The sequence below is a fragment of the Acanthaster planci genome, linkage group LG04, assembly GCF_054643075.1.
Source record: "Acanthaster planci isolate LZ-2023a linkage group LG04, COTS_SCS, whole genome shotgun sequence".
NCBI classification, from domain to species: Eukaryota; Metazoa; Echinodermata; class Asteroidea; order Valvatida; family Acanthasteridae; genus Acanthaster; species Acanthaster planci.
In genome coordinates, this window is record NC_141780.1 from 13,925,516 (window position 1) to 13,949,117 (window position 23,602).

General features: G+C 42.0%; 1 protein-coding gene across 20 annotated transcripts in view; it reads right to left on the bottom strand.

Moving 5' to 3' along the window:
- Nucleotides 1-5,694: 5,694 nt before the first annotated feature.
- Nucleotides 5,695-23,602, bottom strand: part of LOC110990757 (uncharacterized) — a 111,066-nt gene continuing 93,158 nt past the window's right edge. For 12 of the 20 annotated variants that reach the window (XM_087136102.1, XM_087136099.1, XM_087136092.1 and 9 more), the window contains 16 exons: nt 22,979-23,011; nt 22,043-22,087; nt 20,245-20,283; nt 19,302-19,346; nt 18,320-18,367; nt 17,987-18,100; nt 16,769-16,882; nt 16,336-16,365; nt 15,317-15,355; nt 14,369-14,413; nt 13,383-13,430; nt 13,050-13,163; nt 11,832-11,945; nt 11,278-11,409; nt 8,575-8,943; nt 5,695-7,781 (listed from right to left, as the gene is read on the bottom strand). In XM_087136102.1, coding sequence (XP_086992228.1) covers nt 7,564-7,781; nt 8,575-8,943; nt 11,278-11,409; nt 11,832-11,945; nt 13,050-13,163; nt 13,383-13,430; nt 14,369-14,413; nt 15,317-15,355; nt 16,336-16,365; nt 16,769-16,882; nt 17,987-18,100; nt 18,320-18,367; nt 19,302-19,346; nt 20,245-20,283; nt 22,043-22,087; nt 22,979-23,011 — 1,547 coding nt within the window. In that variant the 3' untranslated portion in view covers nt 5,695-7,563. The remainder of the gene's footprint in view (nt 7,782-8,574; nt 8,944-11,277; nt 11,410-11,831; nt 11,946-13,049; nt 13,164-13,382; nt 13,431-14,368; nt 14,414-15,316; nt 15,356-16,335; nt 16,366-16,768; nt 16,883-17,986; nt 18,101-18,319; nt 18,368-19,301; nt 19,347-20,244; nt 20,284-22,042; nt 22,088-22,978; nt 23,012-23,602) is intronic. The other 8 variants (XM_087136094.1, XM_087136097.1, XM_087136093.1 and 5 more) reach the window with 8 other exon arrangements.

Here is a 23,602-nt window from a genome sequence, read left to right on the forward strand (position 1 = left end):
TGAGTGGGATAAACAAGTTGGATTTTTTTATGTAACCTTTTTTTTGCCTCATTGGGGATTGAGGTGGTAACAATTTACGTGCTTCTGGAAAGAAGGAAAAGGCAGTAGATTTTTATAAATTCTTGTTTCAATCATTATTTATCCATGTTTACTTCCTGCAATTATGCCGGGGATCCTAACTGTTGCCACCCTGATCCACCTTTGCCCGACTGCATTACCACTGTAGATCAATATGTTTCAATTCAGAAGCTATCAAAACTCGACACTCCATGTTTTGCGTTTAAATGTGATCCGTTTAGTATGTATTGCAAAACTCTTCTGATTACCTAGAAAATATTACAGTAGTTTTCACACTCCGTATTCCGTGCCTCATAACCATTGTTGAACCCTGTGTTCCCTGTTGACTCCTCTTCGGATGTCACCGTTACTCCTATCTCAGTTGACACAGGAGAGACTTCTTTATCTTGCTCATCAGCCAAACTTTCCAGCCGCGCCTATAACTCGGGCCCAACGGGAATAGATTCTTCCCCATTTGATGTTTGTTTTGAGATTTGTGCTACGGGTGCTTCCTTCGCTCGCCGTACCTCAGGTGTATCACCCTCGTAAGGTTTGAGCCGATCGAAATGAATGACTTTCATCTTTCCCCTTGGCTTGCGTTGTGTCCGATAGCTGACGTCGGACAACTTGCCGACAATTATCTATGGCCCTCCTAGCGCCTCTGAAGTTTCGGAGACAAGCCTTTCGTCTTTTAATACTTGGATTGTGGAGCCATACTGATTGTCCTGCCTCCAGCATCATTGTCATCGCCGTCCTATCATGGCACCTCTTCTGCTTTCTGGCACTTGATTTCAAGTGCTCTTGGGCCGGCTGACTGCATTGTTTCCCTCAGGTGGAGAGCGTAGTCTTCAGTCGTCTCTACTTCATTGCCATCATAGCCCATTCCAGTCGCCAGGTCTAGTGGTAGACAAGCATCTCTACCAAACATTAGCATATTAGGTGATTTTCCTGTCTACTCATTTTGCTGGATCTGTAGGCGAACGTTGTGAATGCTAAGGGAGCGAACCAGAAGGGGCACCGACGGTTTTGCGCGGTGAAGCTCGCGGTTTCTTGAGGTTGGGCTGTATGAATGGGCCTTGATACATGTGCATAATCCCTGAGTTGTAGGTCACACGCTTGAATGGTTGCAGAATGCAGAAACCAGCACGAGGAACCATCGGGCTACAGCGGACAATAACATATATGTGGCTGCCATTACGGATGAAAGGAATTAGCTTGTCTTGGGAAGGCAGGTACCCTAAATACAAGTAGACTTTTGTGTTTCGTTTTTATTTGTACATGTACTTTTATCATTGTGGGAGTTCGTAAATACATGAAATCCGTTTGATAATACCCTAAAAGCATTCTCTGACGGATGCTGGCCTATGTGCACTGGCCTGTAGATAATGAGCTCAATATAGCATGATAAGAAAAACCTAAAAAAAAAAAAAGAAAACCGGCCCCGCGAGTTTTACCTCGCAAAACTGCCAGGGCTCCTACCGGATCGCTCCTAACTTTTCGTCCCAGTCTATCTGACACTCGTGTGGGTCAATCATCACGGAAACCATTCTCAATAAGGTCCTGTTAAATCTTTCTATCTTCCCGTCTGATCTCGGATTGCGAGGAGTCGTACGGATCTTCCTGATTCAAAGGATCTGGCAGACTTCCGCAGAGACTCGGGACTCGAAATGTTGTCCTTGATTGAAATGCAACTTGGTGAGGACACCAAACCTGCAGACGATTTCCGACACAAACTTCTGGGCCACAGTCTCCGCCTTCTCGTTGGAGATCGGGTAGTCTTCAACCCCTTTAGTAAAGTAGTCCCCGACCACTAGGACGTATTTGTTTCCGCGTGCAGTTTCTCGGAGAGGGCCTAGTTTATCCAAAGCTACCCGCTACGTAGGCGCACCAATAACATATTGCTGAAGTGCATGGAGCCTTCCGCGCCTTGGCAGGTGAGTTCTTCGAGGCACACACACTGCATCGCCTGACGTGCGACCTGACGTCTGCACTTATTCCATGGCAGTAGAACCTCTGGTGCACTTTCGCTGAAGTTTTCGTCAGACCTAAAATGTCATCCAGTAGCCTTTCCATGTAGTTCTTCCACTACATCTTCCGACAGAATTGAGGAACGACAACTAGGTGTCTCACCAAGTTGCCGTCATCAGACTTGCATCGTTTGCAAAGGAGATCATTCTTCATCTCCAACTCACCCCACATCATCTGGTACTTCCTCACTGCAGGTGACGCTGCTTGAACGACTGTCCGCTCTGACGTTCTCATCTGTCTTTGCTCTGACGCCCCAGCTCATCGTTGCAACGACCTCTTGCTCCTTCCTCCAGGAGTTGCGTTTATTCATCGTGTCGAGTGCAACATTTCTCACAGTAGTCAGTTCGGTTTTCACATCGCTGTAATCGCTCAGCAGTTTTGCGATCCTGTCATGATGCTCAGAAGGAACCTCTTCAGTGTACAGGTCAACCAGGTGTTTAAGGACCTCCACTCGCTGCTCTGTCGACCGTAACAACGGTATGGGCCACCACACCACCTTTACTGGCAACCTCTTTCCTGTCGATTGGCTCCAGAATAGGTGTATCAGTACCTTGCAGCCATATGCCCAGGCACGAGCGCCTCATGACCTGCCGGTATTCTGATTGTGCAGTCCACCACTACCCTAGCACAAAATACTTCGTCTTGATTGTCGGTACAACACACTCTCTCGCTGTTAATCACTAGCCCCAACGCCTGGAAGTCCAAGGTTTCGCACGTCGGAAATAGGCAAATCCATTCCCAAGATTCTTTCCAAGGTGTCAAGCCTTCCAAATGTGGCCAATACTGGAAAGGTAGTCTTGCCCACACACATTTCCACCCAAGCTCTACTAATACTCTTCAACTGAGTCCCATCTGCACTCTTCACCTTCGGCCCTGCATTACTCAACGCTGTCCTATCCTCAGGTGCCATCTGGTAGAACAGAGTAGAAGACGAAAACGTATTAGTTGCCCCTGTGTCCACTGACTCCACCTACAAACTTGCAGTGGCCCCTGGCGGTCATTGGCACAAACAATCCACTCTGGGTGTGGAGTGTCCCACCTGACTGAAAATTCGTCTCACCCAGTCTAGTACGTGCCTGGGTTTCTCCGCCATCTTTTCCTCTCGGCTCTAATGGTGACTGTGCCCCAGCTTGCCCCGGCCGCTGGGTAAGCTGCAGTTCGTTTTCCAAATTCTCAGTCTCGTCTGGTCGGCGCTTACAGTTTCTTGCAAAGTGGCCTGGTTCCTTGCACCTGAAACAAAGATCACATGGTGCAGGTAACCATCTTCCTCTTCTTGGTACATCGCGTCCATATCAACAACTGTGGACAAAGGGAGAATTGCCCAGAAATAGCAGTTGGGCAACAACTCTCAACTACTTCCTCCATTATTCCCCTACCTTCAACAAATATTGATATGAAACTTCCATCAATGGATAGAGGAACATGTGCCCTTTCCGATGCCACCACGATTACCAGATTTGGACAATTTTCAGACTTTTTATGCTCAGATATAGCAAACCATCGTTCCGCGGGAAGAGGCCGTGTCTGCTGTGGACGAAATGAGAATTGCATAAAAATAGGAAGCAGTTTGGCAACATGTTCTAAGCTTCTTCTGCGTATCCCTCACTACATCAAATATGGAGATGAAACGTACATCAGTGGATAGACGAATTTGTACCCTTTTAGATGCCACCATAATTGCAAGACTTATGGCAGACTAATATCCTCGTATATAGGAGAGCCATCTTTGCGCCGGAAGATGCCCAGTGACTTGTAGAGAAAGGCAGCTGGCATGGAAATATGAAGTAGTGGGACAACTCTTTTGCGGATATAACTGCAGAAAATATTGGGATGAAAATTACATGTACATCAGTGGATAGAGAAACTTATATCCTTGGCAATGCCACAACGATTGCCAGATTTAGACACATTTCAGACTCTTTATGCTCCAATATAGAAGGCAATCTTGGCGCAGGCAGACGCCAAGTATTAAAGATGAAAATAAAGGCACAATTCCCTGACAAAAATAACGCAGCACTAAGTGTCACAACAACTCTTCTCCTTCTTCGTGTATAGGCCTTATTTCCGTAACTACACGTACGGTAACTATACAGAAAATATGGAGATCACGCGTACGCAAATCAACCGATATAGGAACTTGCGCCCTCCCAGATGCCACCGGGAATGCCAGATTTAGACTTTTTCAGACTTCATATATTCGAAAATAGAGAGCGATCTTTGCTGAGGAAGACGTCCTGTAAGGTGTAAACAAAGGCGCAATTACATAAAAATACGAGGCACTGGGACAACCCCTGCCATCTTTTGCAAATATTTCCCGAAATACAGCAAATATGGATGTTTAACTTGTCGGACAAAATCACGAGTGCCAGATGTGGACAATTTTGGAGCATAAAATCTGACTTTATGCTCCAATATAGAGAGCCATCTTTGCGCAACAAGACGCGGTAAGTAGGATTTAAAGAAAGGCAGAATTACTTCTACGAACTAGGACAACAACTCTCGTTTTCTTTCGCCGATATTTTCATAACTACAGCGAATATGGATATGAATCTGACATCTTTTTATAGACTGACGACAGCGTACCCTTTCCGATGCCACCACAATTGTCAGATTTTCAGACTTTTTATGCTCGGATATACGAAGCCATCTTTCCGCCGGAAGAGACCACGTAAGTGTGGACAAATGGAGAATTGCCCAGAAATAGCTGGCAGCTGGACATCTCTCGAATACTTCCTCGATTATTTCCCTAACTACAGCAAATGTTGGTATGAAACTAAAATCAATGGATAGAAGAATTTCTGCCCTTTCGGATGCCTCCAACATTGCCAGATTTGAACGTTTTCCCGACTTTTCATGCTGGGACATAGGGAGCCATTGTAGCGCAGGAACAAATCATTTCATATGTTAGCAAAGGGAGAATTGTACAAAAATAGGACACTTCTCAAATTTTTCACTGATTTGTGTAAGTTTGATGAAGATACGAACTTCCAAAGGGACTCCACAAAAGAATAGAAATGAACAGTACAAAATATTTCACGTCAGTTTACGTTTGCAATAGAACATTGGGCTTTCCCGTAAGGAGATTGAGAAAAGTTCACGCTTCTGTGGTTTTGCAGAATTAAATTCGACAAAATTCACACGAAGGCATGATCACGATGTCAATAGAGGGGACAATCTTTATCCATGAGATTATGTTAAACTGAATTCAACTTTGCATGTGTGTTAAGTGATACATAATGAAAAACCTCCATGCAATCTGGTTTGCGTCACTTCACCAGCCTCAACCTCGACCATTGCACATAGGGTTATAATACAGGGACCTAAAAAACCGGACGATAACGCGCAACTTCAGAGTTCATCTTATGGGGCTTTTAGTGTGTGCTTCATAAAATTGAAGTTTGCAAGTTCTGCCAGAAAACTGTACCGTACAGAGTCAAAAGAGAGAGGGAGGAAGAAGGGAGAGAAAGGCATTGATGCAAATTTGCAAAGAAACAAAATTATATGTATATAAAATTAGAACATTAGGAGACTTTCGGCAACTGTGTGGAAAATCCCCCTCCCCCCAAAAAAATCGGAATACACCGTATGAAACGCACTATGATCTTAACATACAAGCATAATAAATGGACATTTTATTTTTGTGCAATACACAGCTAATAATTATCAAAATAATTGGCAGATCTCTTTAAAGATCGATAATTTTGACAGAAAAAAATGTAAATGAAGTAAACACCAAAGACATCCACAGTGTTTAAGGTGTAAATCGTTGATTTTCTGCCCAATCCATCCTTTTATGCAACAGCTCTAATCTATTTTATAATCGAGAACGTCCTCATTTGGCTCTTCTCGTATCTAATACTGTTTGGAAAGGCTGCACCATAAATGCACACAACACATAAACGGCCCAAAAACAAGCAAGTCACAAAATTATATTAATTGACAAGTATTTGTCTTTTGTCACCTCCTTCTAGTTATGTGGTTTTTTTTCTGTCCATTTACATAAAATATTAACTGTAAACAAACTGTCGATAAAGTATAATACTAAATATATTCAAGCAGTTTTTATTATGTGTATCACATGAAAAAAAATTGATACAACACTACAAAAGTAATCACACTATAAAACAGCGCGCAAAGCTATAGACGCGCCGCCAGGATTTTTCCGAGGCAGGCCTAATAACGTCCCGGATATTTTCACACAAATTGGTACCCTTTTCTCTTTTTTGCACAAAATACCGTTAATGGACAGTCAACATGAAACGATCCCGAAACATTTCCAAATGGTTTCCACTACTTTCAACAATTTTATTATAGACCTCTACAGAAAGAGTGAATCCATAAGCAGAGAGAGAAACTCTTAATTGGTAACTGAAGCGGACAAAATGTGAAAGTATTCGTCGTTATTAAAGGAAGGTATAAATATGGGGAGTAAAAAAAACCGTGAGGAACGCTTGGAATCATCACGGTACGAGTTATATGTTTTGTAAACATCAGCCATCAACTCCCATCAGCCAATTAATCTACTCATCTTAACTGTCAAAAGATATTTTAGAGCTCTGCGGACTTCAGCTGCTGTAAATCGTAATACACAAGTGCAACATATGTATAGTTTACAACCAAAAAACGAGTACATGTACTAACTAAAACTGCAACCCTAAGGAAACTTTATGGCAAAGATTTATCGCGGGCGATACAACACAGTGAAGTCCAGTAATGGGTTTCTCTGGTGTGAAAAATTAAGACTATACAACAATTCATTGAAGGATACTGCCCAATATTAGTGGCTAATCTTAGCTCTTAGCTGTTTGAGATTCGTTTAAAGATCATCTTCGTAAATACTGCAGGAGTAGTTAACTCTTGAAATAATTAAACAAAGATGCAGCAACAGCTAAAAGGTGTCCCAACATGGTTCTTGCAGACTGATATTCTTCAAAGCACATGTGGGGTATAGCTTTATCCAAGATAAACTGAATGCTGTGGATTCGTTTTTAACAAGGCAAACGTTTTGCCCTGTTCTCCAGCTGTGCTGGTTTTAATTTTAAACTGCTGATACTGTTGATTTCTAAAACACGAAACATGTGGCCTTGACACTGCCCATCTTCAGATTGGAGGCCAGATTGGTTCAACAAGTTCGAAATACGCATAGCCTTGTGTAATCACTGCACCGGGATCTGTTAAACTGAAACAATCATTTAATCAAAACTTTGCATTTTAGCAATTTCAGGTCAAGTAAGGCAACCCCATGTACAAGAGCCAACTTGACTTGATTAAGCCCCTCTACCCATGTCGCATTTCCTCCCAACCAAACAATACTTGGTACGAGTGCGGTAGACTTGACCTCCTAATCCTGTTTCCAACCTCCAATTAGCTTAAACATATTCATTAGTTTCAGAGAACAAAATAAGCTCTTGGTGTCATACTTAGGGTTAACCTGCCCCTCAACAGTAGACTCTCACAATGCATTGTCACCTTAAGCATCTACTGCCTGGCACGGTACTGCCTCAGGCTTTTCTCCAGGACCTCATCCCCTCCTGCGTACCACCAACACTGTCTGGCCCTCTCCTCACGGATGTCCATCCTCTCTGACTGACGGACCTCCAGGCGCTGGCTACCCACTATGAGTTGCCCTCTCATGCTGGCACCCTCACCAGTGATGCTGCCTGCATCCAGGTGTATCTCTCGGCGTTCAAACTGACCTGTTATTTGGAGAAAGCAAGGGGATGAGATAGAATAGGAGCATCAAGCAACAATTCAATGGCATAACAATTCAGTGCTCCAACTCTGCATTAAGCTACTTAAGTCTCCCCAACACATGACTCCTGCGCGGGTCACATTATTTGTTAGCTCCACTCAGCCTCGTCATGTCATTAGCTAAAACTGGTCCGTTAGAGACAAGATGACATAAATCTGCAACCGATTTCACAAAGCGTGGCCTAACTTTGAACCATGTATAAGCCTTGCACCACAAATCTGTGCTGTAGTTGCACAATATGCCTACAGCATTCATTCAATTACCTCATGCCCATCATTTTGGAGTTACTGTCTTTTCTTTGTCAAAACTGGACAAACTATCTTGAAGTTCTTTTGCAGCAAAGCAAGTTTTTCACAACCTTCTAGAGCAAAGTTTTACACATCGCTGTAAATGTGGCGTAAGTGATGTTACGCTGCTCAGCCTATATATACATGTAAGTAAGCCAAAACCCAACATGTTAGAGTAGATCACAGCATTCATTTAGCACCTAATTTCCTCCAATTTTTTGATCCAATGCTCGTGTAAAATCAGGAATCATTTTCATGGGATATATACAATGAGAACAGATCAGAAGTTGCCTCTGGTTTCTCTGGACAGCACTGTACAAGGACCTAAATGTACCGACGATAGCTTAATTGGTCACCTGTAGTACAATACTGATGCAGGAATCTACTTAATTTGGATCACGTTGCCCAATGGCATACATATTACAGTTAACTATGAAACGTGAGCCTTACCAATGATGCCATCCACCTCCTGAGAAAAACCATCAGCATTTCTGATTTCGAGTCCGAGGAAGTCATTCTTGTGTGCTGAGGGGTCGCCTGTGTGCCTGTGGATGACCAGCGTGAGTTGTGACGATAGCTGGATAGACAGATGGCTGCCAGATCTGACAGCAACTCTCATGCCTTGCACCCTGGCCTTCCAGTTCTGTCCCCAGGGCATGGTGAGCGTGGATCCCAGCAGGAGGCTGTCTGGGGAGACTTCCAGATTGCCCTCCCGAACCTTCACCAGCAGACGGTCCAGGATGAGTGGTACAGTCTCACTCTCACTCAGCTCAGTAGAGGCAACAACGGAGCTAGCCATGCGGCCATTTACCTCAATTTCTAAAAACACAAATATGATAACACAAAAGAAACTTAAAAAATGGTTTCACATGGTTAACCTTTCATCTATAAAACACTGTAAGTACTATGCATTCACTTATGATGGAGTTGTAGACTGGTTGATGTTCATTCAGGTGTGCTACTGTTGGAAGTGGTGCTAAGCGTATGGGAGACCCAGGAGGTAGGTATATGGGTGGAGATAAACTGGGCCATGGGTTTAGAAGACCCCTTGAACAGGAGGGGCCACCGGATGTCGCTGAGTGTGAAACCTATGTTTTAGAGGACTGTCTTGTGCTTTAGGATTTTGATGGCTTCACATGCCACTTGGCGATGCTGGTGATGAGATACCACTGGATGACGTGGTCAGATTTGTGGGAATGCTTGATGATAGTGGACTTGTCTTAATCACCCCACTGACCATATGCTTAGTGTTTATTGCTGGGGTGGACAAGTGTCTACCAGTTTCACCAACATACACTTTGCCACACTTGCAGGTGATACTGCACAGTACATCGGGTCTTGCACTCAGCGGGCTTTGATCTTGTTTGTCCTTGTGGGATTACAGGAATCATGGTTCAAGATCTTGATGGGCACAGTGTGAAACATTTTGATGCCTTGCTTAGTTGGTTGGCCAGGATCTTAAATTTGTTGGGAGGTTTGGCCTAAATAGGGGAGGGTGGCAGACGTAATATTCCTATTAGATTGACCGTGGGTATAGAGACCCTCTGGTTGGGGAGGGTTGGTAGTTTTTGCATCTTTATTTGGTTTCTTGATAGCCATTCCGTTGTAGTGCTGTGGTGATGTGATTCAGCTCGGATGACAGATGCTCCTTTTCGCAGATGTTACACACTTGGTGCATCAGCGTGCTATTAACAAGGTTCTTGACGCTGGGGTGGGGATGAAATGACCGTTTGTGGAAATAGTGGTCAGTGTGGGTAGGTTTGCAGTATGTGCAGCGACTGAGTGTACCGTCAGGTTGTCAGGAAACCTCAACATCCAGGGTTCTGCCATCCTTTTCCTGCTCCATGGTGAATGGGATGCCACTGTGTAGCACATTGAGGTGTTCCTGAAACAATATGAGCTTGTCTGGGTCATGTTAGCAAATGTTTAAGGTATCGTCAACCACGGGTGTCAATCCGTTTTGAAAAGTGGGGGGACATAACCCTGAGTGCAGAACGTGAAGCACAAAGCCCTGAGCAGCGTGGGGTCCAGGGCCCACTCAAAGACCAAGGAAAATCTTGGAGTATAGATGCTCTGTTCTGTGATCTGAGAAAATTTCTGGCTACTTTAGCCGTTTTTTTAACAAATGCTTTTGCAAGGTATACATTTTCACGTAAGTTTTGGAAAAAAGTGGGGGGGACAACTGATATAGTACCCCCTCTTCCCAAGTGGTGAAAACATGTCCCCTCTATTCCCCAGAAACTGACGCACATGTTGCCAACATAGCTCAACCAGAACTGGGGATACACAAGATCCCACAGAGATTCCTTTGATTATTTCAAAAACTTCGGAAACTGGATGATGCAATGCAAGTTCTGAGCAGATCATGAATCTGATCCAGGCTGAGGTCGGTCCATTCTGGCAGTGTGGGGTCTTGCTTTCTCTGGCCATGTTACAGGCATCATGTTTGGGACACAATGATGGGACGGAGAGGTATCTTGGATTTATGAATCTTATAGGTTCACCAATGAATCTTGGGCATGTTGAGCTAGAGGAGTGGAGCTGTCTGTAGAGAGCACTTGTGATACTGTCAGCGTGTTGTTAGGCCAGCAACTCTACATTTATTCTCTTATGAATAGAAGGAGTGGGACCGGATCTTTGGGAAGGGGATGGTAAGATCCAGAATCAAGGATGGTCCACACCTTGTCGTCACAGCGAGTCTTGTCCATGACACATTTGCATTACCTCTGTCAGCTTCTGTGAGCCATGACTTGTCTTGACGGAGGCCGCGGGCAAAAGCGGCATGTTCTTGTCAAGCACAATGACTCTGGTGTAGGCCAATTTGTGAATGTAACGAAAGTTGCATGCATGTACTGATAAACACCAGTAGTTGAACAAATGTTATTTACAACATATGCCACATTTTCAGGCTGAAAATATTCACAATTGCAAAAACTGAAGTTTCCTTGTATGACTAGTAATGTATGACTTGTTCAAAGCGTTTCTTGCACACACACTTTCTTCTGGGGATTTGCTATTCAGTGACTTATTGCAAAAAAATTAAAAATCAAATAAGCAATAGGAACTTTTATAGGCCCAATATACCTAACGCACCAACTAATACCAATAATGAAATTTGTCCAATAGGTATTTAAATTTCCACACCACACTCACCTCCATTTTTGTCTGAAAGGAGCGTGTAGATCTGGCTTGGTTTTGCTTTCACGCTGAAACACAATTGAGCATCATCGCGGCCCTCCTTGTACATGACAAAGGTAGCACGATACTTGGGCTGTGATTCTGAGGCTGTGAAAAAAAAAAACATTTTAAAACCCTGTAACATTTTTTTCGTCTGCTGATCTTGCTTGGTTTACCACATTCGTGCAAAACCTGTGTTTAAGGTTGAGAAAAATTATGGGTTGATCAGAAGGGGGTAGGAGTCCATCTTCTTGTACCCTTTCCTCCTTGACTAAGGAAAATCATGGGGTCAATTCTACAACCCAACCCACCCAAATTCTGGTTTTTGAAAGAGTGACAGAAGAGGCCGGAGCCAATGTGGAAATGTCGGTTGCGCGCTTTGGAAATGGATACATCGTACCAAACAATCAGTGAGTTCAGAAACAGCGCTTCAAATTCCCAGGAACAAGTACCCATATTCAACTTCATAAATTATGCGATAACTTTCCAAGCCAAGATCTGGTAGGGAAATCACTGAAACATTTACTTACATGTTGTTGACTGTGTTGTAGTTATAGAAGCTCTTGGTGTTGCAGTAGTTGTAACAGGTGCTGTTGTTATTGCGGTGGTCTTTGTTAGCACTGTATTCGTCGCCTTTCTCATGACTGAAAAAGACGCACGTGTGTGTTTATGTAGTTTTTGCATTCAAATGGTAAATGGATTTCACTGATCAGAGGGCCAAAACGGTGAAAAGGTGTGTGATACGGAGTAAGACAAAAACAATTTGGTGCTTGCTGTGATTTGGGGTTAAAACTCAGTTCAAAAGCAACATGAATTATATTCAGTGTTCTTACTATTTATTCCGGTGAGATAAAAAAGAGAGGGTAAACAGTATAGGGCAGTAGTGCATTTGAAACCTCTCAGAAAACCTTGGAAATGCAATACTCTCACCACTGCAGGCAATATACCTCACATTATAAAACTGATATTATAGTAGTGTTAGTATTCAAGACAACACTCTCTTGCTGAATCAGTTTTGCTCTGCTGCAACTCCAGTGATGACCAGTTGACCGACCACTGTTGCTTAATTTTTACAGAGGTCTTTTGTAACACCTTTGAAATGTTCATCAAATTGACAAAAAGTTTCAACTATATAATCCTTTCAGCAGTAGCAATGTGATGTCCAGCACTTTGTCTGTGTCATTCAGACGCAAGGTGGGAGCAGTGTACATTTGGAGTGGATGGGGGGAGGCTGGATATTTGCCTAAATGCCCTTAATGTGGAGGGAGCGAGACCAGAACACGGCCCTTCCCATTACCATGCTGCTCACTGAAGGGTCGAGTCAAAGAAAACACCAAGAAGTCAGCATAACATAATAGACAATTACTGTCACTCACTACGTACAACAAACTAGGTAGCAACTACTGCCAAATATTCAGGGTTTATACGTTTAAGTACACTTGTACACCATCTGTGGCACATATGGCAAATGCAATAGAAAAGATGCCAGGAAATGTTCATAGCAGATAAAGCTTTATTAATGCTGAATATGGTTGTGAAATTTGTTCTTACTCCCTAAACTCCTTATAAGCTAATGTGGAAATGTTGGTTGCGCGCCTTGGAGATAGATACATAGTACCAGACAATCATTGAGTTCAGAAACAGTGGTTCAAAATCCCAGAAACAAGTACCCATATTCAACTTCACAAATTATGCGGTAACTTTCCAAGCCAAGATCTGAAAGGGAAATCACAGAAACATTTACTTACATGTTGTCGACTGTGCTGTAGTTATAGAAGCTCTTGGTGTTGCAGAGGTTGTAACAGGTGCTGTTGTTGTTGCGGTGGTCTTTGTTGGCACTGTAGTTGTCGCCTTTCTCATGACTGAAAAAGACGCACGTGTGTGTTTATGTAGTTTTTGCATTCAAATGGTAAATGGATTTCACTGATCAGAGGGCCAAAACGGAGAATAGGTGTGTGGTATGGAGTAAGACAAAAACAATGTGGTGCTTGCTGTGGCTTGGGGTTAAAACTCATTTCAAAAGCAATGTGAATTATAGTCAGCGTTCTTACTATTTATTCGGGTGAGATAAAAAAGCTTACCTGGTCGTCGAATGGGTAGAGGTATGCCTCGATCGTACGGCCAAGCTACTTGAAAAAAGAGAGAGTAAATAGTATAGGGAAGTACGTAGTACATTTGAAATCTCTCAGGAAACCTTAGAAGTGCAATACTCTCACCACTGCAGGCAATATAACTCTCATTACAAAACTCACATTATAGTAGTGTTGCCTTGAATTGTATTCAAGGCAACACTCTCTTGCTGAATCAGTTTTGCTCTGCTGCAACTCCAGGAATGACCAGTTGACCGACCACTGTTGCTTAATTTTTACAGAGGTCTTTTGTAACACCTTTGAAATGTTCATCAAATTGACAAAAAGGTTTCAACTGTGGATTTGGCTGTAATGTTTAAAATCAAGATCAAATTGACTGCCAATTTAAAAAGCTGATCAGGGTCATCAGTGTGATCTCATTTACACAAAGCCACAATTGTTTTATCTGATCTGACAATTAACACAGGTACATGTGGCTGTATTTCAACTGTTGTTCCTATGGTTGACCAGATCATCAGATTTGCAATGTTGGCAATGTTCATGGGAAAGGAACTGACTACGCTACCCATCAGCACCAATAGGCCTACTGAATTATTTTTAGCAACCAAGAGAAGGGGACACTCCCGCGGAGGTGATAATTAATGTTTCCAAAGTGGTCAACTTAAATTCTCTTTTTCCTTTCTATTTCTGCATCCAATTTTTCCAGTGTCTTGTCAAAATTGTCTGGAAATTTTTAGTTGCTGCTACCAACTAGCAAAGCACCATCTTGTTGAAATGCACTTCGTCTGCCATTGTATAGACAGTTAGTTCTCTCAACGATTTGTGTAAATTCCCTTTGGAGTAAACAGTTTCTCGGCACCAGAACCGACAAAGGTCTTTTGACAGTTGAGGGCATGACTGTCACGGTGGTGATGGGGTCCCTGGGGTTTTATTTTTCTATCAATCGATGCCTGATCGTGATCATTGGTAAAACTTACCACGCCTCTGGTAGTCACTACAATGAAAATAATGTCCAAAAATGCCTAAAATACAAACAGGAAAAGAACATGATAAATGGAGTGGGAGATGTCCACACACCTGTGTGTAGCAGGACCATTGCAAGTCAACACAGGCCCGGTCACCATTAATTAACAAGATAACAAGACTTGTGAGCGACTCAACTTCAAGTCTTCAGCCCAAGTGTGAAAAGCAACATCAATAACTGTGTATAATGTGATACAGCCCATGCAATTAAACAGCTACACAAATGCCTGGGGGGGGGCTAATGCGTAGTTGAATTAGTTCAGCATTGATTTATACTCCTGATTCACAAGGAAAACCTATTTTTCCGTTTAGAACTGGGCATCTCCATTTAGACAGCATTTCTACTGGATGGTTAACATTACATTTTATCGACGTACAGTTTAAACTACAGTAAAAATGCACTAGGGTGAGATTAGAAGATAAAATTTATAACATTAACAGCTAAGAAAAGCACGCAGCTGAGTTTTTTGAGAACTTGCAAGGAACTCAACCAGAACACTACCTTAATATGTGTAAAAACTTCAAACTAATGTGAATAAGAAATAGAATGCAAGCTGTAAGTAGAACACAGACTTTGGAAAGGCAATCTTGTCAGTCCTTGGGCAGCTATGCATGATTCCTTGAGTATCAATGCCATAGGCTTATTAAGTATATTATCTTTTCAGCAGTAGGAATGTGATGTCCAGCACTTTGTCTCCGTCATTCAGACGAAAGGTGGGAGCAGTGTACATTTGGAGTGGATAAGGGAAGCTGGATATTTGCCTAAATGCCCTTAATGTGGAGGGAGCGAGACCAGAACACGGCCCTTCCCATTACCATGCTGCTCACTGAAGGGTCGAGTCAAAGAAAACACCAAGAAGTCAGCATAACATAATAAACAATTACTGTCATTTACTACGTACCTGGCGAACAATACCTCCTCCAACTGAATGTGAATGGCGCTGAAGATAATTAAGAATACCATAAAGCTCAGTCAGTTCTAAACTTTCCAGTATTTTAAAACAATTTATAGGGAACTATACATACACACAAATTGCAGAGTAAATGGTAGGATACCCCAAAACTGGCAGAACTGAAATTTCCCCAGCAACATTTTTTGCATTGTTTACAATCAAAGATGGAACAGAAAACTCCACAAGTTGTCAGTGAATTGAGTCTTTTACAGCAGGAGTGCCGGTAGGTCTAGATGAGAGTTCTATCATTCATAAGTCAAGGACTTCAGAGACCTTGGTGGCCTAGGCTTTTTTCTGGCCTGGTCAAGCTTCTTCTAGACCCGGTTAGGCTGCACTCCCTACATTCTACCATGACGTCTGAAGAAGTTGCTGGCAGGATCATAAAAATGAGCTGCATTTTCGGCAGTTAGCCACAACGTTTATCCACGACGAAGTAACTTTGGGAAGTGTTGGGTTTTTGTGTTTTCTTGCGTGTGAGTGGTTTTCAATTTTTTTTTTTTGGGGGGGGGCTTTTCTTGTATCTTGTTGGGGTTGGCTGTACTGGCACATTTGTAACATTCTACTCTTGAAGTTCCAAAACAGTTTCCATTAAGCATGCATGTTTTTCTGGCCAAGGAAAACATGGTAGGTTACTAGTAACAGTTTGGGCTGATATGTTTCCTGTCTGATTCAACGTTTCCAAATACCTTTACAACATACTTCAACAAAACTTTACAACTGATCAGAAACAGGGTCGAAGAGTTTCAGATGCAGTATCTACAATATAGCTCTTGTTGCAAGAGGCACTGCCATATTGGCAAGATCCCTTGAAAATCACCCCTTTGGATCTAAATATTTGCCACCATCAAAACTAAAGTTTCCCCTAACGTCTGCTTGACAGTAAAGTAGGACTTTGATGAAAGACGAGATGTCTCATTTTGCTGTTAATTTATCAGTACCACATTAAAATAATCACTTGTACAACTCACCTTGCTTGGGCCGACGTACAGGAGGTGGAACTGTGAGATTTCAAAAAGAGATTACCAAAAAAAATTTACTCAAACAAGGTAGCAACTACTGCCAAATATTCAGGGTTTATACGTTTAAGCACACTTGTACACCATCTGTGGCACATATGGCAAGTGCAATAGAAAAGATGCCAGGAAATGTTCATAGCAGATAAAGCTTTATTAATGCTGAATATGGTTGTGAAGTTTGTTCTTACTCCCTAAACTCCTTATAAGCCAATGTGGAAATGTTGGTTGTGCGCTTTGGAGATAGATACATAGTACCAGACAATCAGTGAGTTCAGAAACAGCGCTTCAAATTCCCAGGATTAAGTACCCATATTCAACTTCACAAATTATGCGGTAACTTTCCAAGCCAAGATCTGATAGGGAAATCACTGAAACGTTCACTTACATGTTGTTGACTGTGTTGTAGTTATAGAAGCTCTTGGTGTTGCAGTAGTTGTAACAGGTGCTGCTGTTGTTGCGGTGGTCTTTGTTGGCACTGTAGTCGTCGCCTTTCTCATGACTGAAAAAGACGCACGTGTGGGTTTATGTAGTTTTTGCATTCAAATGGTAAATGGCTTTCACTGATCAGAGGGCCAAAACGGTGAACAGGTGTGTGATACGGAGTAAGACAAAAACAATTTGGTGCTTGCTGTGATTTGGGGTTAAAACTCAGTTCAAAAGCAACATGAATTATATTCAGTGTTCTTACTATTTATTCCGGTGAGATAAAAAAGAGAGGGTAAACAGTATAGGGCAGTAGTGCATTTGAAACCTCTCAGAAAACCTTGGAAATGCAATACTCTCACCACTGCAGGCAATATACCTCACATTATAAAACTGATATTATAGTAGTGTTAGTATTCAAGACAACACTCTCTTGCTGAATCAGTTTTGCTCTGCTGCAACTCCAGTGATGACCAGTTGACCGACCACTGTTGCTTAATTTTTACAGAGGTCTTTTGTAACACCTTTGAAATGTTCATCAAATTGACAAAAAGTTTCAACTATATAATCCTTTCAGCAGTAGCAATGTGATGTCCAGCACTTTGTCTGTGTCATTCAGATGCAAGGTGGGAGCAGTGTACATTTGGAGTGGATGGGGGGAGGCTGGATATTTGCCTAAATTCCCTTAATGTGGAGGGAGCGAGACCAGAACACGGCCCTTCCCATTACCATGCTGCTCACTGAAGGGTCGAGTCAAAGAAAACACCAAGAAGTCAGCATAACATAATAGACAAATACTGTCACTCACTACGTACAACAAACTAGGTAGCAACTACTGCCAAATATTCAGGGTTTATACGTTTCAGTACACTTGTACACCATCTGTGGCACATATGGCAAATGCAATAGAAAAGATGCCAGGAAATGTTCATAGCAGATAAAGCTTTATTAATGCTGAATATGGTTGTGAAATTTGTTCTTACTCCCTAAACTCCTTATAAGCTAATGTGGAAATGTTGGTTGCGCGCCTTGGAGATAGATACATAGTACCAGACAATCATTGAGTTCAGAAACAGTGGTTCAAAATCCCAGAAACAAGTACCCATATTCAACTTCACAAATTATGCGGTAACTTTCCAAGCCAAGATCTGATAGGGAAATCACTGAAACATTTACTTACATGTTGTCGACTGTGCTGTAGTTATAGAAGCTCTTGGTGTTGCGGAGGTTGTAACAGGTGCTGTTGTTGTTGCGGTGGTCTTTGTTGGCACTGTAGTCGTCGCCTTTCTCATGACTGAAAAAGACGCACATGTGGGTTTATGTAGATTTTTCATTCAAATGGTAAATGGCTTTCACTGATCAGAGGGCCAAAACGGAGAATAGGTGTGTGGTATGGAGTAAGACAAAAACAATTTGGTGCTTGCTGTGGCTTGGGGTTAAAACTCATTTCAAAAGCAACGTGAATTATAGTCAGCGTTCTTACTATTTATTCGGGTGAGATAAAAAAGCTTACCTGGTCGTCGAATGGGTAGAGGTATGCCTCGATCGTACGGCCAAACTACTTGAAAAAAGAGAGAGTAAATAGTACAGGGCAGTAGTACATTTGAAATCTCTCAGGAAACCTTAGAAGTGCAATACTCTCACCACTGCAGGCAATATAACTCTCATTACAAAACTCACATTATAGTAGTGTTGCCTTGAATAGTATTCAAGGCAACACTCTCTTGCTGAATCAGTTTTGCTCTGCTGCAACTCCAGGAATGACCAGTTGACCGACCACTGTTGCTTAATTTTTACAGAGGTCTTTTGTAACACCTTTGAAATGTTCATCAAATTGACAAAAAGGTTTCAACTGTGGATTTGGCTGTAATGTTTAAAATCAAGATCAAATTCGCTGCCAATTTAAAAAGCTGATCAGGGTCATCAGTGTGATCTCATTTACACAAAGCCACAATTGTTTTATCTGATCTGACAATTAACACAGGTACATGTGGCTGTATTTCAACTGTTGTTCCTATGGTTGACCAGATCATCAGATTTGCAATGTTGGCAATGTTCATGGGAAAGGAACTGACTACGCTACCCATCAGCACCAATAGGCCTACTGAATTATTATTAGCAACCAAGAGAAGGGGACACTCCCGCGGAGGTGATAATTAATGTTTCCAAAGTGGTCAACTTAAATTCTCTTTTTCCTTTCTATTTCTGCATCCAATTTTTCCAGCGTCTTGTCAAAATTGTCTGGAAATTTTTAGTTGCTGCTACCAACTAGCAAAGCACCATCTTGTTGAAATGCACTTTGTCTGCCATTGTAACAACAGCTAGTTCTCGTAACGATTTGTGTAAATTCCCTTTGGAGTAAACAATTTCTCTGCACCAGAACCAACAAAGGTCTTTTGGCAGTTGAGGGCATGACTGTCACGGCAGTGATGGGAACTCTGGGGTTTTATTTTCCTATCAATCGATGCCTGATCGTGATCATTGGCAAAACTTACCACGCATCAGGTACTCACCAGAATGATGATAATGTTCCAAAGGGCCTAAAATACAAACAGGAAAAGAACATGATAAATGGAGTGGGAGATGTCCACACACCTGTGTAGCAGGACCATTGGAAGTCCATGTCAACACAGGCCCGGTCACCATTAATTAACAAGATAACAAGACTTGTGAGGGACTCAACTTCAGCCCAAGTGTGAAAAGCAACATCAATAACTGTGTATAATGTGATACAGCCCATGCAATTAAACAGCTACATGAATGCCTGGGGGGGGCTAATGCGTAGTTGAATTAGTTCAGCATTGATTTATACTCCTGATTCACAAGGAAAACCTATTTTTCCGTTTGGAACTGGGCATCTCCATTTAGACAGCATTTCTACTGGATGGTTAACATTATATTTTGTCGACGTACAGTTTAAACTACAGTAAAAATGCACTAGGGTGAGATTAGAAGATAAAATTTATGACATTCACAGCTCAGAAAAGCACTCATCTGAGTTTCTTGAGAACTTGCAAGGCACTCAACCAGAACAATGCATTAATATGTGTAAAAACTTCAAGCTAATGTGAATAAGAAATAGAATGCAAGCCGTAAGTAGTACACAGACTTTGGAAAGGCAATCTTGTCCGTCCTTGGGCAGCTATGCATGATTCCTTGAGTATCAATGCCACAGGATTATTAAGTATATAATCATCTCAGCAGTAGCATTGTGATGTCCAGCACTTTGTCTCCGTCATTCAGATGCAAGGTGGGAGCAGTGTACATTTGGAGTGGATGGGGGAGGCTGGATATTTGCCTAAATGCCCTTAATGTGGAGGGAGCGAGACCAGAACACGGCCCTTCCCATTACCATGCTGCTCACTGAAGGGTCGAGTCAAAGAGAACACCAAGAAGTCGGCATAACATAATAGACAATTACTGTCACTCACTACGTACCTGACAAACAATGCCTCCTCCAACTGAATGTGAATGGCGCTGAAGATAATTAAGAATACCATAAAGCTCAGTCAGTTCTAAACTTTCCAGTATTTTAAAACAATTTATAGGGAACTATACATACACACAAATTGAGGAGTAAACGGTACGATACCCGAAGACTGGCAGAACTGAAATTTCCCCAGCATCATTTTTTGCATTGTTTACAATCAAAGATGGAACAGAAAACTCCACAAGTTGTCAGTGAATTGAGTCTTTTACAGCAGGAGTGCCGGTAGGTCTAGATGAGAGTTCTATCATTCATGAGTCAAGGACTTCAGAGACCTTGGCAGCCTAGGCTTTTTTCTGGCCTGGTCAATTGAGCTTCTCAAAGACCCAGTTAGGCTGCACTCCCTACATTCTACCGTGACGTCTGAAGAAGTTGCTGAGTGGTTTTCTGTTTCTTTTCTTTTTTGTGGGGGGGGGCTTTTCTTGTCTCTTGTTGGGGTTGGCTGTACTGGCACATTTGTAACATTCTACTCTAAAGTTCCAAAACAGTTTCCATTAAGCATGCATGTTTTTCTGGCCATGGAAAACATGGTAGATTACTAGTAACAGTTTAAAGGAATATAAACAGAATTCTATTTTACTGTGTAGGATGTCCTTATGTAATAATTAGTTTTTTCTTTAATGGATACATACGTGAACTCAAATAATAAGGGCTACTCCAGAACATTCAGCAAGTCTGAGAGAGAAATCCATGTGTTTCCAATGGGTGTGGTATACAAGAAAACAGGGTAATGTGAGTTTGCTGTGACTTGGGGTCTAAAACTCAGTTCAAAAGCAACATGAATTATATTCAGTGTTCTTACTATTTATTCCGGTGAGATAAAAAAGAGGGAGTAAATAGTATAGGGAAGTAGTACATTTGAAATCTCTCAGGAAACCTTGGAAGTGCTATACTCTCATCACTGCAGGCAATATAACTCACATTATAAAACTGATATTATAGTAGTGTTGCCTTGAATGCTATTCAAAGCAACACTCTCTTGCTGAATCAGTTTTGCTCTGCTGCAACTCAAGCGATGACCAGTTGACCAACCACTGTTGCCTAATTTTTACAGAGGTCTTTTGTAACACCTTTGAAATGTTCATCAAATTGACAAAAAGGTTTCAACTGTGGATTTGGCTGAATGTTTAAAATCAAGATCAAATTGGCTGCCAATTTAAAAAGCTGATCAGGGTCATCAGTGTGATCTCATTTACACAAAGCCACAATTGTTTTATCTGATATGGCAATTCACACAGGTACATGTGGCTGTATTTCAACTGTTGTTCCTATGGTTGACCAGATCATCAGATTTGCTATGTTGGCAATGTTCATGGGAAAGGAACTGACTACACTACCCATCAGCACCAACAGGCCTACTGAATTATTATTAGCAACCAAGAGAAGGGGACACTTCCGCAGAGGTGATAATTAATGTTTCCAAAGTGGTCAACTTAAATTCTCTTTTTCCTTTCTTTTTCTGCATCCAATTTTTCCAGCGTCTTGTCAAAATTGTCTGGAAATTTTTAGTTGCTGCTACCAACTAGCAAAGCACCATCTTGTTGAAATGCACTTTGTCTGCCATTGTAACAACAGTTAGTTCTCGCAACGATTTGTGTAAATTCCCTTTGGAGTAAACAATTTCTCTGCACCAGAACCGACAAAGGTCTTTTGGCAGTTGAGGGCATGACTGTCACGGCAGTGATGGGAACTCTGGGGTTTTATTTTCCTATCAATCGATGCCTGATCGTGATCATTGGCAAAACTTACCACGCCTCAGGTAGTCACCAGAATGATGATAATGTTCCAAAGGGCCTAAAATACCAACAGGAAAAGAACATGATAAATGGAGTGGGAGATGTCCACACACCTGTGTAGCAGGACCATTGCAATTCCATGTAAACACAGGCCCGGTCACCATTAATTAACAAGATAACAAAACTTGTGAGGGACTCAACTTCAGCCCAAGTGTGAAAAGCAACATCAATAACTGTGTATAATGTGATACAGCCCATGCAATTAAACAGCTACACAAATGCCTGGGGGGGGGCTAATGCGTAGTTCAGCATTGATTTATACTCCTGATTCACAAGGTAAACCTATTTTTCCGTTTGGAACTGAGCATCTCCATTTAGACAGCATTTCTACTGGATGGTTAACATTATATTTTATCGACGTATAGCTTAAACTACAGTAAAAATGCACTAGGGTGAGATTAGAAGATAAAATTTATAACATTCACAGCTGAGAAAAGCACTCAGCTGAGTTTTTTTGAGAATTTACAAGGCACTCAACCAGAACACTACCTTAATATGTGTAAAAACTTCAAGTTAATGTGAATAAGAAATAGAATGCAAGCCGTAAGTAGTACACAGACTTTGGAAAGGCAATCTTGTCCGTCCTTGGGCAGCTATGCATGATTCCTTGAGTATCAATGCCACAGGCTTATTAAGTATATTATCTTTTCAGCAGTAGGAATGTTATGTCCAGCACTTTGTCTCCGTCATTCAGACGAAAGGTGGGAGCAGTGTACATTTGGAGTGGATGGGGGAGGCTGGATATTTGCCTAAATACCCTTAATGTGGAGGGAGCGAGACCAGAACACGGCCCTTCCCATTACCATGCTGCTCACTGAAGGGTCGAGTCAAAGAGAACACCAAGAAGTCAGCATAACATAATAGACAATTACTGTCACTCACTACGTACCTGGCCAACAATACCTCCTCCAACTGTATGGCCCTGAAGATAATTAAGAAGACCATGAAGCTCAGTCAGTTCTAAACTTTCCAGTATTTTAAAACAATTTATAGGGAACTATACATACACACAAATTGCAGAGTAATCGGTAGGATACCCCAAAACTGGCAGAACTGAAATTTCCCCAGCAACATTTTTTGCATTGTTTACAATCAAAGATGGAACAGAAAACTCCACAAGTTGTCAGTGAATTGAGTCTTTTACAGCAGGAGTGCCGGTAGGTCTAGATGAGAGTTCTATCATTCATAAGTCAAGGACTTCAGAGACCTTGGTGGCCTAGGCTTTTTTCTGGCCGGGTCAAGCTTCTTAAAGACCCGGTTAGGCTGCACTCCCTACATTCTACCGTGACGTCTGAAGAAGTTGCTGGCAGGATCATAAAAATGAGCTGCATTTTCGGCAGTTAGCCACAACGTTTATCCACGACGAAGTAACTTTGGGAAGTGTTGGGTTTTTCTGTTTTCTTGCGTGTGAGTGGTTTTCTGTTTCTTTTCTTTTCTTGGGGGGGGGCTTTTCTTGTCTCTTGTTGGGGTTGGCTGTACTGGCACATTTGTAACATTCTACTCTTGAAGTTCC